Consider the following 12,947-nt stretch of genomic DNA (forward strand, 5'->3'; position numbering starts at 1 on the left):
ATACCTTCGGACAGGTTTAATAATATTTCACACCAGGAAAAAAAAAAAAAAATACCATTTTTTCCCCCCACTTTTTTCTCTCAAAATATAATAAACACACACACAAAATGTATTTCACAAAACTAATTAGAAGGAACTTTATGCTCATAGCATGACAGCTTTTACACGACCATTTAGAGTTGTTTACTTTATTGATCATTTTTGTTTCCCCTTTCAGAAATAAGTGGTATTCATTTTAAAATGCTGCAAAAGCAGGCAATCCGTGGGGCTTAGCAGCCAGCTACTCTAGAACCATCACTCTATTCACAGATAAGGATTCTAACCTGCACCTCGGCTCTGCTTACATGTTATTTGAGAATCTCCTGGAGCCAGTACCATGTTTCTACTAGTGTTGGTCAATTATGACAATAGCTTTGCTGTTCTGCAGTACAGCACCTGTAATAATGCCATCAACAATGATTCAACGTGCTGCCTGATAACTACATGACTCGCAGCCCTCACACCCCAGTGAGCACTGTGACACTGCACTTATATCATCTCGTTTGTCTGGGAATGAGCTTGTGCAGTGCTTGCCAGGAATAGGCAGGCGATAAACGGCATTGATTTAACACATCTTGTTTTCAATCATGCTCAGATTTTCCGAGCAAGCGTTTTCGCCTGTTCGCCAGCTTGTAGCTTATTTCTGTTGCGCCAACTCAGGAATGAAAAGGTCATGAAGTAAGACATGGTTTACTGGAAGACTCAAACGCAGGGGAGACAAATACTGTCAGCTGCAATCGTAACAGCACAATCTGCTCTTACCGTTGTATGTCTTGTGTTGGTTGTATTTAAATATGCATGTCGCTTGACTCCAGTAGCTCACAGTGATGCATTTTCTTGTTGTTTTAAGAACTTTTTATTTTGCTGTATTCCTTTATAAACTAAATTGTGGAGAGGACTGCAGTCCTTCAGTTTCCATATAGAAAGTTGTAATGCTGTTTTTACTTGAAAACAAATCTAGTTTCTGGACAAGCATCACGTAATAGTTTCTTCTAAATACTTTCTTGCCTATATGACTTATTAACCACATTTCTCTTCCAAATGTATCTGTTACACTTCACAAAGAACTTGGCGGAAAACAGACATGCTGCTGATTTATGCTGATTTTCTTAAAAACATCAAAATCAGATCGGATTTAGCTTTAGGCCAACAATATATCATATTCAAATGGGCTTCCTGTAATTATGGACACTACATAAACACCACTGGCCTATAATGCTTTGATGAGCTAGTGCCTGTGTAATAATGAGCCAGGTGATTGGCTGGCCCTGTACAAGCACACGTTAATGTAGTGATATGGAGATGGATTGCAGTGGTCAGTGTGTAAACGCAGGGCTGCAGTTTTAGATGTCAGGATCTGTTTACTCTCCTCATTGCTATCGATTTTTAGATTCTGCACAATCTTTTCACTAGCCGAGCAGATAATATATATTTACGAGAGCAGGAGCGGGAGAGGGGGGGAGGGAGACAGAGAGAGGTGGGAGAGAGAAGAGAGAGAGAGAGAGAGAGAGAGAGAGAGAGAGAGAGAGAGAGAGAGAGAGAGAGAGAGAGAACACCTCAGTTGAGGACGGTCTTTTGTTTTCTGAGATGATCTCAGTGCAAATAAAAGGTGACCACCTCCAGACAAAATAGAAACAGAATCCCCAAAGCTTTTTTTCCAAATCTGGTTGAGCAACAAATATTTTTTTTGTTGCATTTGGAAAGAAAGTGGTGAAAACTGCACTGGAGCATATGAGAAGTACATTTATGTTTCACTAGGTAGCAAAGCCAATCAAATTGCATGTACAGTAATGGGAAAATCCTACAGTACCACTCTGCCCGTTACACCCAAGCATGCAGTAGTACTGTATGTGGATGGACCTTGGTCCTTATTCTATCTGATGCATTAGCATAGGATTGGTAAACATATTGTGATGAGATGTACATCTAAGACCTGCTTTACTTTACAGAGATCCTACAGTACTTATCAAAGAAGAGGTACAAACTCCAGAGCCCTGGCCAAACTTCACTCAACACAGCTTGAGGGGATCGCTTTGAAAATAGGCATAAATATTCTGCAAACTGTGCTGTATAAATAACTTCAAATAAATAAGTAAACTGTGACCTGGGGTGTCATTCCTTAAGTACTGTAGTGGCCTCTTTTGAGAAAGAAAGGTCAGCTGTGCTAATCTGCACAGTATTGTGTGTGAGTTTGTGTGTGTGATGTGTGGATAGCAGTTCTGAAGCCAGCCTGAGCTGATTACTAAAACGACAGATTTTTTATGTGAAAGCTCAAATGGTAATGTATTGCACTCCTTTCAGAGACACTGGATAAGATATACCTTAAATACTATATCTTAAAGTTAAAGAAATGTTATGGACAGTAATATTGCATTATCTATAAGTTGTCTTTTTTCATATATATATATATATATATATATATATATATATATATATATATATATATATATATATATATATATATTACAAAATTTAAATACAGAATTTTGTTTTTTTTATTTTCTCAAAAGTTTTTAACAAAGTTAAATCACTAAAGCATTTTGTTTTTATTCTGTCAAGTTTATTTTTAATCTTTTTACTTTTTTCTTTTTTTATATATAACTGGCTCAAATAAAAGGGAAGTGAAACTGGTGATCTGGGCCTCGAACCTGTCGACTTCACTTTGACTCTTGTCAAATGTGGAACTGTAAACCACAGGGGGGTATTTATAGCCAACCAGATTTGTTTTTTTAACTGTTTTATTGTTGTCTTTTCTCATGAATTTCAAATCGGGGAAACTTAAGTGAAAATTGCGGTTTGTGGGCCTCTCTGGTCCTCCATTAATGGTTTTCAGATGAAAATAGCAGGAAAAAGAGGTTCTGAAGATTACGTCCTGCAGAGATTAGGACGCTGTGAAAAAGATACAATGCTGTGAAGGGATATGGAACTTCAGAGCTGCAGTATGTCCAGTTTAAGTCTACTAGCTTAATCAACACAAAGGACTTCAGAGCAATGTGGAGAGTATGTGACTGTTTACAATGTTTCCAATGTCTTTACATTCCTTTATGTGATGTGGTGGAAGTGCAGCATTGAAATATCTGGAAGGAATGATCAGTAAATGTAGTTCATTAGTAACCTTAAAAACGAAACACACACCATACAGTGTACATCTTTTATAAAGGACAATATAAGACCTGGGAAAACTGTTCACTCTAAATCAACAAAAACACCCTGCAGTCTTATTAACAGCAAACAACTGGTGCATTTCTTTTTTCTTTCAATTTGTTATTGGCAAAAGTCAATGTGTATGTAACTTACCAGCAATAATAAAGCAGATTTTTACAGAAATAACTATTTCAAGGATTCTGTGCAATCACACGGATCAATGCTCATAGAAATTTCATGAAGCAAAGATCCTCTGGGGCTCATAACTCAAAATAATGACCAAGAGGAGAAGCACAAGGCGGCAGGGCTTTTCACTATACAGTTTTTTGGAAGAACCTTATGCCAGGTCTAAGTGGATAGGATTACAGGCGTTTGTTTCTTAACACTAATAGGGTTTTTTGGCATTTCGATATTCTGAATTATGCCCTGACCTAATTGCGATTCAACCAGGAGTAAATCACAATTTTTATGGATCAGGGAATCAGAGTTTGAGAACAGAGCTGGGTCACTAGCCTTCCTTAAAGGAGGAGAGTGGAGGGACAGGGAAATATCTGTGGCAGTGGTTATGCAGCTTTAAGGACACTGCGCTAAACAGTGTGTTTTGTAATTGGTTTTGAGTCTCCTAGTTTAACAAGCACTGCTGGGCTTTGTAAAGAACCGATAGTATCAGTGAAATAATGAGCAGAGGAATGTTGTGTGAGCTTTTTTTTTTTTGTTGGTATAACCCAGGTGTGATCTCACTGTAGTGCTGAATCAATACCGGCAGCCATGGGCCGTTCAATACCCTTGAATTATTGCTTCATTTTTCTCCTTATTATAGATGAGTTGTGTTATTTTTTTTCCAACCCCCACCATCTGAGATCAATACCTTACAATCTTATTTTCATCAGATTTTCCATAAACTCCATGATTACTTTTATTTGGAAAATCTGACCGGCCAAATCGAGCACCATTTGTAAAGGAAAAATAAATGTCTCAAAATACATAAATATAACAAATTGGTTAAGTTAACCAGTGCGATTTTTCATTTTAATGTTCTTTTTAGCTTTGCATTTTTTTTCTTAAACACATTATAAGAAAAGCAAGCAAGTGAAATGAAAATGAAAGATCAATACCTTAAAAAAAGAATCCTAGAACAGATTTGAGATAAGGGTATAAAAAGGCATTATAATAATATTAGACTGCAACTAAGCCTCTCTTTTTTGGTTATATGTATGGTTGCTGCATACAGTATTTGGGCTGGCTTGATTGTGCTAGTTTTTGTTAAGAAGGATCCTATGTGAGAGGTTAATAGAAGCCTGAGGAAGCCTGGGAGGACTGTAACATTTTGCATCAAGACTTTGCTTAACAAGTGGGGAATTCCTACAATGCCAGGTACATTTCACACTGTTATTCAAGAGGAGCCATGAATAGTCTGCATTTTCTCTTATGTACGAACTTAGCATGAGCCTAGAGATGTGTCAAAATATGAACATCTTGGTTGAGTGGCAGGTTCTTAAAATTATGAAATCCCTTTTAATTGACTTTTGCTACAGTATCTTTTTTATGTACAATTTAGTTGCAGACCTTTGGTTTTTCCAATCTCTTTGCAACAGACACTTCAAGAGTAAACAATATTTCATAAATACTTAATCACCGTATGGACATAAGAAAAAAAAACAAAAAAACTATAATTTGATCCAACAGAGTATTTTAATATTGGCTGCCGACTGTATTGCTAAGAGGAGAAGGTTGAATTTAGAACAGGGGTAAATTGACTACTGAACACAGAAGCCCATTCATCATGGCCTCCAATCTATTAGAAGCACAAAGGTCTTTAAGGCTTTCATTGGCAGATTGCATTATAACTCTGGTTCATGTAAAACATGTCAGGACAGAGTGCCTAATAAATAATACGGATGGCAGTTCAGGAAGGGTAATACCAAACATCAAAATGAAGTCCCAGAATTAAAAAAAAAAATTGCAGTGAAGAATTGCAAACTAATTTATAAAGTATTGAATGTGCATTACCCATCACTGATAACTGTGTCCAAAGAGGGAAAAAAACAAACTCAACTTCCATATCAGCCTTTTCTTAACTCTCATCCTATTTTACAGAATGCATCTCTCCTTCACGTTGATTAGGGTTTAATATGACAACTGATTGATTTTCAATAGGAAATTATGTTCTAACCCCTGCATAATTATATTAGAATTACTGAACTGACACTTACTACAAAGTGTTATAGTTTCTCATATAAACTGCTGCCCCTCTCCATTACATTGTATGCTTTCCTTATGTGAGTGATGCATTTTTAAATATAGAGTATTATCCTCCCTATCTAATCAGTTGTGGCGCGCTCCTTTTAAAAGGAATCTGAATGAAATTCTCGTTTTGAGCTTGCTTTTAACATTTAGGGTCAATGTCAAATCTTGGATGTGACCTAGGACTTTCACACCACAAAAATTAATATGGGATCTACCATTTCTTCTGAACACAGACACACACGCACACACTCACACACGCACACACACACACACACACACACACACACACACGCACAGACACGCACACACAAGCTAAAGGGAAACAAAATATAATAGAACGCTACTATGTAGCATGTATAATTTCTATCTTTCATTTAAATCAGATACCAGGCAACAAACTGCAAGCTTTACGATCAATGTGCATCAATTCTATATTATTATGGGGTGAAAATGCATTTGATAAAAATGGGTCTGCGCACAGCACTTCAGCGATCCATTGCCACACATAGTTTGCATAGCTGCTAATTGGGTCTTGTTTTCGGCTGCTCTTCAGATCTAGTGGCTTTGTTCAAGGCTGCTCAGCACAAGGGTTTACAGACACTGCTACTCCCACAGGGAGGCAGACTGAAGGCTCCGCTGAGGCACCTCGATTCCTCCTGACAGCCTGCCTGTCTCTCGTCAACCACTTCCCTATTCTGAATTTATTTACAAACCCCAGACTGTGTACGTTTGATATTTTCTCTGTTGATCGTGTACTGCATCTATGTAATGTAAATAATTAATTGTGTATAAGCACTGTGCTGCGAGCAGGTTCGTTTGAAATGCAGATTTAATTGTGTACTGTGTGGAGGAAAAAAACAACAGCAGCGTAGTGTACTGTACTATGTGCTTGAACTGAAAAGAACAACAGTACAATATAATGCAGTACGACAAATGTTTAAAAATGTAACATATTAAAACTTCTTGTCAACCATTTTTTAGCACGTTGTTTACTGCACTAACATTCATTAAAAATGTACATATGCACTCTGACGTGCAGTGTCAATAAATATACATACTCTTTTTAATCCCAATCACCACAGCTGAATATAGATATCAGAGGATTTAAATTTGGTGACAAATTGAAATCACGTACTGGTAAAAACAACATTTTTAGCTTGATAACTGTATAGCAGAAACATGTATCTGAACTAGTTTGGCTTACTGTGAGTAAAAGATACAGGTATCCCATAGGCGAATCGATTGGTTTGGGACAGTGCAGCATTGGTAGCCCCTACTTGGTTTATTTAATTAGCTTTCATTGCTATTGTAGTTTCCAGTAGCAGCTGATTAGTTTCACCAGCTGTCAATGTCTAAATCCGTTGCCAGCTGCCACTGACTTATGCAAATTGTCTATGATTAGTACCCATTGGCAACTGGACCCTGGGAGATGCCAAATGGAACCTGGTTGGAAGACCAAGTAGGAAATCTCTCATCAGTTCAAATCTCAGCAGACCAATGGTCACTGTACCCAGCAGGGAGAAGCATTGCTATATTTTGCATTACAGTGCACAATCCTGCACTTTCTTCTGACTACCGAACCCACCAAGTGAGCTAACAAGATGAAACCACTCATTTCACAACCGGTTAGATCATCACAAAATACAATGCATAGTGGTACTGTTCATTATATGACGGGGCAGGAAGCTAATTTGGAAAAGGCCACCATCTGGCACCTGTTTATACCAGCACTGTGCAATTCATGGTCTCCTACTGGTCCATCTACACAGTCACCAAATGGCTGGAGGAACAAGCCAAATCTGCACAGTAAACCAGATGACCAGACTGCTTCTGCCAGCCACAGCGCTAGGGCTAGCGTGTCAAAAAATCCAAACCCAGCCCTTCATTTTATTTTTATATCATCCAGCAATACCAGGTGTGCTGCAATGAGAATTCCCTTAAACTGATACTATTTACTTTGTTGAGTTACTGTATATTGTCCAGTGTACTGCTGTTTTAAGGGGGGGGGGTACTAGTCTGGCTGATTTGAAATACGCAATATGAATATGCAATACCACCTTTCTCATGTCTCCCATAGCTATGGGAATGCCACATCAGAAGGCATTAATACTATGGTATACAGTATAATAGCATTAGAATAGAACAAGATTAGCTCTTGGTGGGGTTCGTACAGGTCAAGGGAAGAGACTCCCTGCACATACAGGACAGTCTCTTTACAATGCCTTCTGTTAATGGATCTGTTTTTTTAATACACACACTCTGATCATTTCTAATTGACAAAACATGAACTGCTCCTCTTTGCTTTAATAATATTTTTAATTAAAACATATGCAACTTTAATAAAAAAAAAAAATCATGTGTCGGATGTGGATATTTCATTATTCACGAAAAAAAAAAAAATATTGGCTGTTCAATCTCCTTTTATTTGGCAGTTAGTTTTATAAAAAGAGAGTACGTGACCTTGACTTGAATGAGGTAACTACGGCCAGGATTAAGTTTCGTAACTCACATGTTGAAGAAATTGCTAAATGAGCGTGTCAAAGGTCATCTCCCTCTGCTACAGAAAGCACTTAGCAGCCAGACAAGGCCGTTTACAGCCAGGTAGCCTGGAGGGATCTTTTGTTGAATGATGATTCAAAATAATTTCTTCTAAATGAGACCTGACCACCAAAACGTTGCCTAATTAGAGAGGGGGGCAGAAAAGGAAGCTATGCCTGACTGCTTTTAGCAGAACTGACCAACCGACCCCCCTTTCCTCCACCTCTTATACCCGCAAATAACTGCTCCAAACAATACATTGAAAAAAAGGTCTGTTTCCAACAGCAGAAGCATAAAAACACTTGCAACAAGTGATCCCTCACTGTTTCTAAGCCAACAGAATGAGACTTAATTCCTGTAAGAAAACGTTTTGGCCCTCTGTGGTTTTGTAATATGTTCCAGAACACCACATTTATCCAGTGCAGTACACAGTGAAAGTAGCCTCTTCCACACTGGAATGTTTCTGTGGAATGTAACTGTATCATAACATCTATCCGGGTCACTTCCTGCACTGGGTTGCCAGGAGCTGGTCTTGTGTTCTCTCTCCTAGAAAATTCTGGCAAAGGGTTAACATGCAAGGCTAGGCCAGCAAGTCTCACATCTACCAATACATAATATGTAAGAACCCCTCTCCACAACAGTTCACTCTGCACAATGGGAGTTCTATTTTCAGAAACAACATCTTCTAATTAGACAGGGGGACTGTTTCTACTCAAGGAAGGTGTAGAAACCAGTGTTGAATCAATAATGCATTTGGAAGGTAGACCGCACACCCAAGATCAATTCAGTAAAATAGCTTGAGTTAGACAGAAATGATTATGCTGTTTGTGTCCACTGTGTGATTTGTTTATCCACGTGAGGCTCAAAGAAAGTAAACCATCTTCACAGATGAAACTGTACGATTTTACCGGCTATCATTAAACATCTTTGTTCCTCAAGTCTAACACTGCCAGGTAAGATGTAGCAATTGCTAACACAGTAACAAGCAAAATCTCCTGGCTATTATTTCTCTGGTGTTCGCTCGCAAAAGGCTCTGGCTCATTATAGAGCTCCTTAAATTGGTCTGGGATTTCTTCCACTCAGTGTGAGACTTCTGCTAAATGGTTTGGAGCCACTTTCCTCTATTATGTAGAATCAAACTTATTACAAACAAATTTTTCCTCCAGGGCCATGCTTATAATTTTCAATTAGATGAAACAAAGTTAGTTGTAGGCGCAAAGAGGACTTGATCTTGAACTGGTATGTGGTTTGCGCTGTGTGGGAAAGGTGGGGGAGTCTTGACTAGAAGCAGAACATTTACTGAAGATTTAATGGTTTAAAATGGCTTCAAGATTGGAGGCCTGCAGGAGTTGGACTTGTTTTCCTGGTTTAAATGTGACCTACTCCTGCATTTGTAGTTAGGATACTCTAATTATGCACATGCTACAGTTATCCTGAAATAATATTTACTCCTATTTAGCTTTCTTTCTAACAGATGCTATTAAGACAATGTGGCTGAAATTACAGCACGGCTATGGCAACCTTGCATTTAACTGATTTGCATCCAGCACTTTATTTTTTAGATCACCGTTATCAGTTTTATGTACAGATATGCAGTTTAGCAATATTATTTTAAAAATAGGCCATTGCTTAATCGTGTATAACTTATGTTGCTGTTATATTTTACTATCCAACACTCTAGTGACCTGTTTGTATGCAATATTTTTACTACAGTCTACAGCTGCTTTCTTAAACATTGCAGTTACATTAACCAGCAGCACTGGTGTCCTGTTTGCGTCCTCTAAGCTGTAATGTATTATTGCTATTCTATACCAATCCTTCTGTTCACAAAGGCATATTATTCATCTTCCTTGTCCCTTCTGATAAAACCTAAATGGCACAAAAGCCCATGTCTCACAAATCTACAACCCCCCCCCCCCCACATAAAAAAGAGACATTTCGTATTACCCTTATCTTTGCAATACACAGGATGTTACTGCCTGTGAGAACCCTGTGCTTCATGTTAACCTCTGGTATAAAGGAAATGAGTGGAATTCCACAGTAGGAGCCTCAAGTACAGTGGTATATCTTTGAGTATATTATTCCTCCACTACCAGGCTTTTTCCTCTCCTGGTTTATAATTATGAGGTTACTCGCCATGAGCTCCACAGGACCCCAATGGAGACTAGATGACTTTATCTGAAGGGTATACAGGTTATATAAATAGATCAATAAATAAATAAATACATACACTTCAGTACTAACACTGCAGTACTTTGAACAGACTTGCAGGTCACCCATATTAGTCCACTTGTTTTGCATTGCACGGCAGAACCATAGCAGATTTTTTAAAAATCTTAATTGCAGTGACACAACAGCCAGCCTGGCATCTCTTCATTGGAATATAATGAAGTGTGTGTGTGTGTGTGTGCGTAGGTGCGTGCGTGCGTGCGCGTGTGTGTGTGTTTGCTCACCTGTGTAGATGAACCTCCCGGGGGTCCCCTTGCAGAACTGCTTGGACTTGTAGGACAGTGTGACTTCCACCACCCCGGGGATGTGCCTCGGTGGGGTTTGCACTCGAATTGCATGGGGAGTGATGAGCTGGAGGAGGAACAGAGAAGCCACAATAACAGCAGTCAGGAGCCTCGCAAACCTGCCAACACAGTCATCACAGCCGCTCTTCATCGGCAGGTCTCAGTAAACAAAAGCTTCATAAAGAAAACAGAATTAACTTGTCAAGTCACTAAAAAAAACAAAAAACAAAAAAAAAACACTTCTCTTGATATTATGCACTGCAGAACTCTTGACAATATTTACAAGAGCGTTCCAAGCGATTACATGTGTGTGTTCCCTCTAATAGGCTTCTTTTCCTTCTTTTTTCTCTGAATATTTGCTGGCGTGTATGTGCGAAATATCCCTGGGTTCAATTGTTGTACAGTATGTGTTATTCTTTTATTCTAACGTTATTCTGTATGCATGAGTGTTATAAGACTGCCTGCATTATATTTGAGAATGCTGTATTTCATGCATCTGCATGTTATTTGTAAACTTATACACAATGTGTGTGTCTGGATAACACTATTGTAGCAAGGTGATTTCATTCACTGCAACTAAAGGCAAATCAACATTAAAAGTACTACTTGGACTGTTTACAATGAACATTTTTATTGTATGAGACTCTACACTGCACACCCCTGCTTTACTATGATGGCTGAGAGAACACCTGTAGTCACACAGCAAATACAATACAGAATGACTCAGAAGAAAAATAACCGCACAGCAAAGTGAGCCATGCATGGATCTGTTCATTAGACTAACTGATTGTTATCTACACACCCAGTGATAAATATCAGAGCAGCCAAAACACTCCTTATCAGCGCCTCTACATCCTGTAATGCCAGATAAACATTCCTGCACCAAGAGCAACCTCCACCAGGACTGGGCTCTAATTGGAAACATGCTTTCCACTCTGTTATTTCATTCCAGCACCGTCTGCACAGAATAATGCTGTCAAATGCGTTGTTTGCTTGATTTCTTGATATTGCAATATCAAACTCTACTGCACATTTGGGAAGTGCATTTTAAATATATAAAAACAGCAACATTATTTTCTGTGGGTAAAAAATATATAGAATAGCAACAATTAACACATTTCAAAAGTCACCTGAGAGAGATTGGATTATTGAATGCCAAAGTGTTTAATTATTATTATTTTGAATATTTATTTTAAGGACATAAACTCTTATATTGCAGGAGATATATATCCTGGCATATATAGTATTATTGTTAAGGTGTTTGAAATATACATATATGGTTAACAAAGCCTTTCTCTCACATTATTAACAATGGGTATCAGGAAATCAGATCTAGTCCCTGTTGGCAATGAGGCTGGGGATATTGCCTCTGCCGGGTTCCCTTCTGTTAACACTCAGAGCTGGGTGGGCCCCTGGGAGGAACGAAGGGATGGAGGGTGAGGTGAGGCAAACTCCCCATTCAGGGGCCACAGGAACAGCTAAGGGTCCTGTTCAGATAGAAATTGTTGCCATATGTGTGGACTCCCTGTAGCCAAGTTAAAGGGATGCTGGACACAAACAATGAGGCATATATGTTTATTTTGAACAGACTTGAATTTGATTTCCAGATATTGGTTGTTAATAATCAGAGAGAAATGACAGGGTCAGCTATTGTACCAGTTTATTTCTTTCTTAAGAAAAATGTTATACCATATAGGCTTATGTATATCTCTCTGAGATCTGAGTTGCAATCAATTATACATTTCTATAGCCTACACTATGCACATAGAATTTTTCACTAAACTATTAGCTGCAGCCTGAATAGCTGAAAAAAAAAAAAATTCCCTCAAATGGTCACAAATAATTACACTGAGGTTTATATGGGAACAGTGCAAACAGTGCAAGTACTACAGAGTAGGGACCTTTGAAGTGGGAAGTGGTAGATTGAAAATACAATATTCAGCATGACGGGAAAGTCATAGTGCTGGATTTACAGTAAGAAGTGCCATGCTGTATGCTCAGATTGCAAAAATATACAGTAGTGGGATGACGATTCCCTGAGTTCCTGCTGAGCTTACTGCTATAAGTATAATATATTTAAAGAATGGAGGCCCCCGAGCAGACCTTTAACAGTATGGCTGTATCACATTAGACTGTGAGGCGCTAGCTTTTTCAAAGCACATTTGCTGTCAGTGCTTTATTTTCAGAAGAAAAACCCTTCTCTTTGTATACCATGGGTTTAGCTTTCAAGAGCAACTTGGTAGGGGCGTGAAACATCAGTTACCTTAACTTATGCATTCTTCTTGTCGTTTAGACTTTGTGTTATTTTCAGTTGTCAGAACCTCATAAGTAGAGCTTCCAAGTCCATCTAGTACAGCATCAGTGGTGTAGTCAAGCTGGAACGTGCCGGAACACTGTTCCGGGACTATTTTCTATCGGCAGCGGTGGTGCAGCCGAGCCGGAACTCGCATAACAGGCAAGCTAAGT

General features: G+C 38.6%; 1 protein-coding gene across 4 annotated transcripts in view; it reads right to left on the minus strand.

Moving 5' to 3' along the window:
- LOC117412729 (transcription factor COE1-like) overlaps nucleotides 1-12,947 on the minus strand; it is a 137,230-nt gene that overhangs the window by 22,775 nt on the left and 101,508 nt on the right. For all 4 annotated transcript variants that reach the window (XM_058996885.1, XM_058996883.1, XM_058996884.1 and 1 more), the window contains exon 10: nucleotides 10,422-10,548. In XM_058996885.1, coding sequence (XP_058852868.1) covers nucleotides 10,422-10,548 — 127 coding nt within the window. The remainder of the gene's footprint in view (nucleotides 1-10,421; nucleotides 10,549-12,947) is intronic.

Source organism: Acipenser ruthenus, chromosome 23, assembly GCF_902713425.1.
Source record: "Acipenser ruthenus chromosome 23, fAciRut3.2 maternal haplotype, whole genome shotgun sequence".
NCBI lineage: Eukaryota > Metazoa > Chordata > Actinopteri > Acipenseriformes > Acipenseridae > Acipenser > Acipenser ruthenus.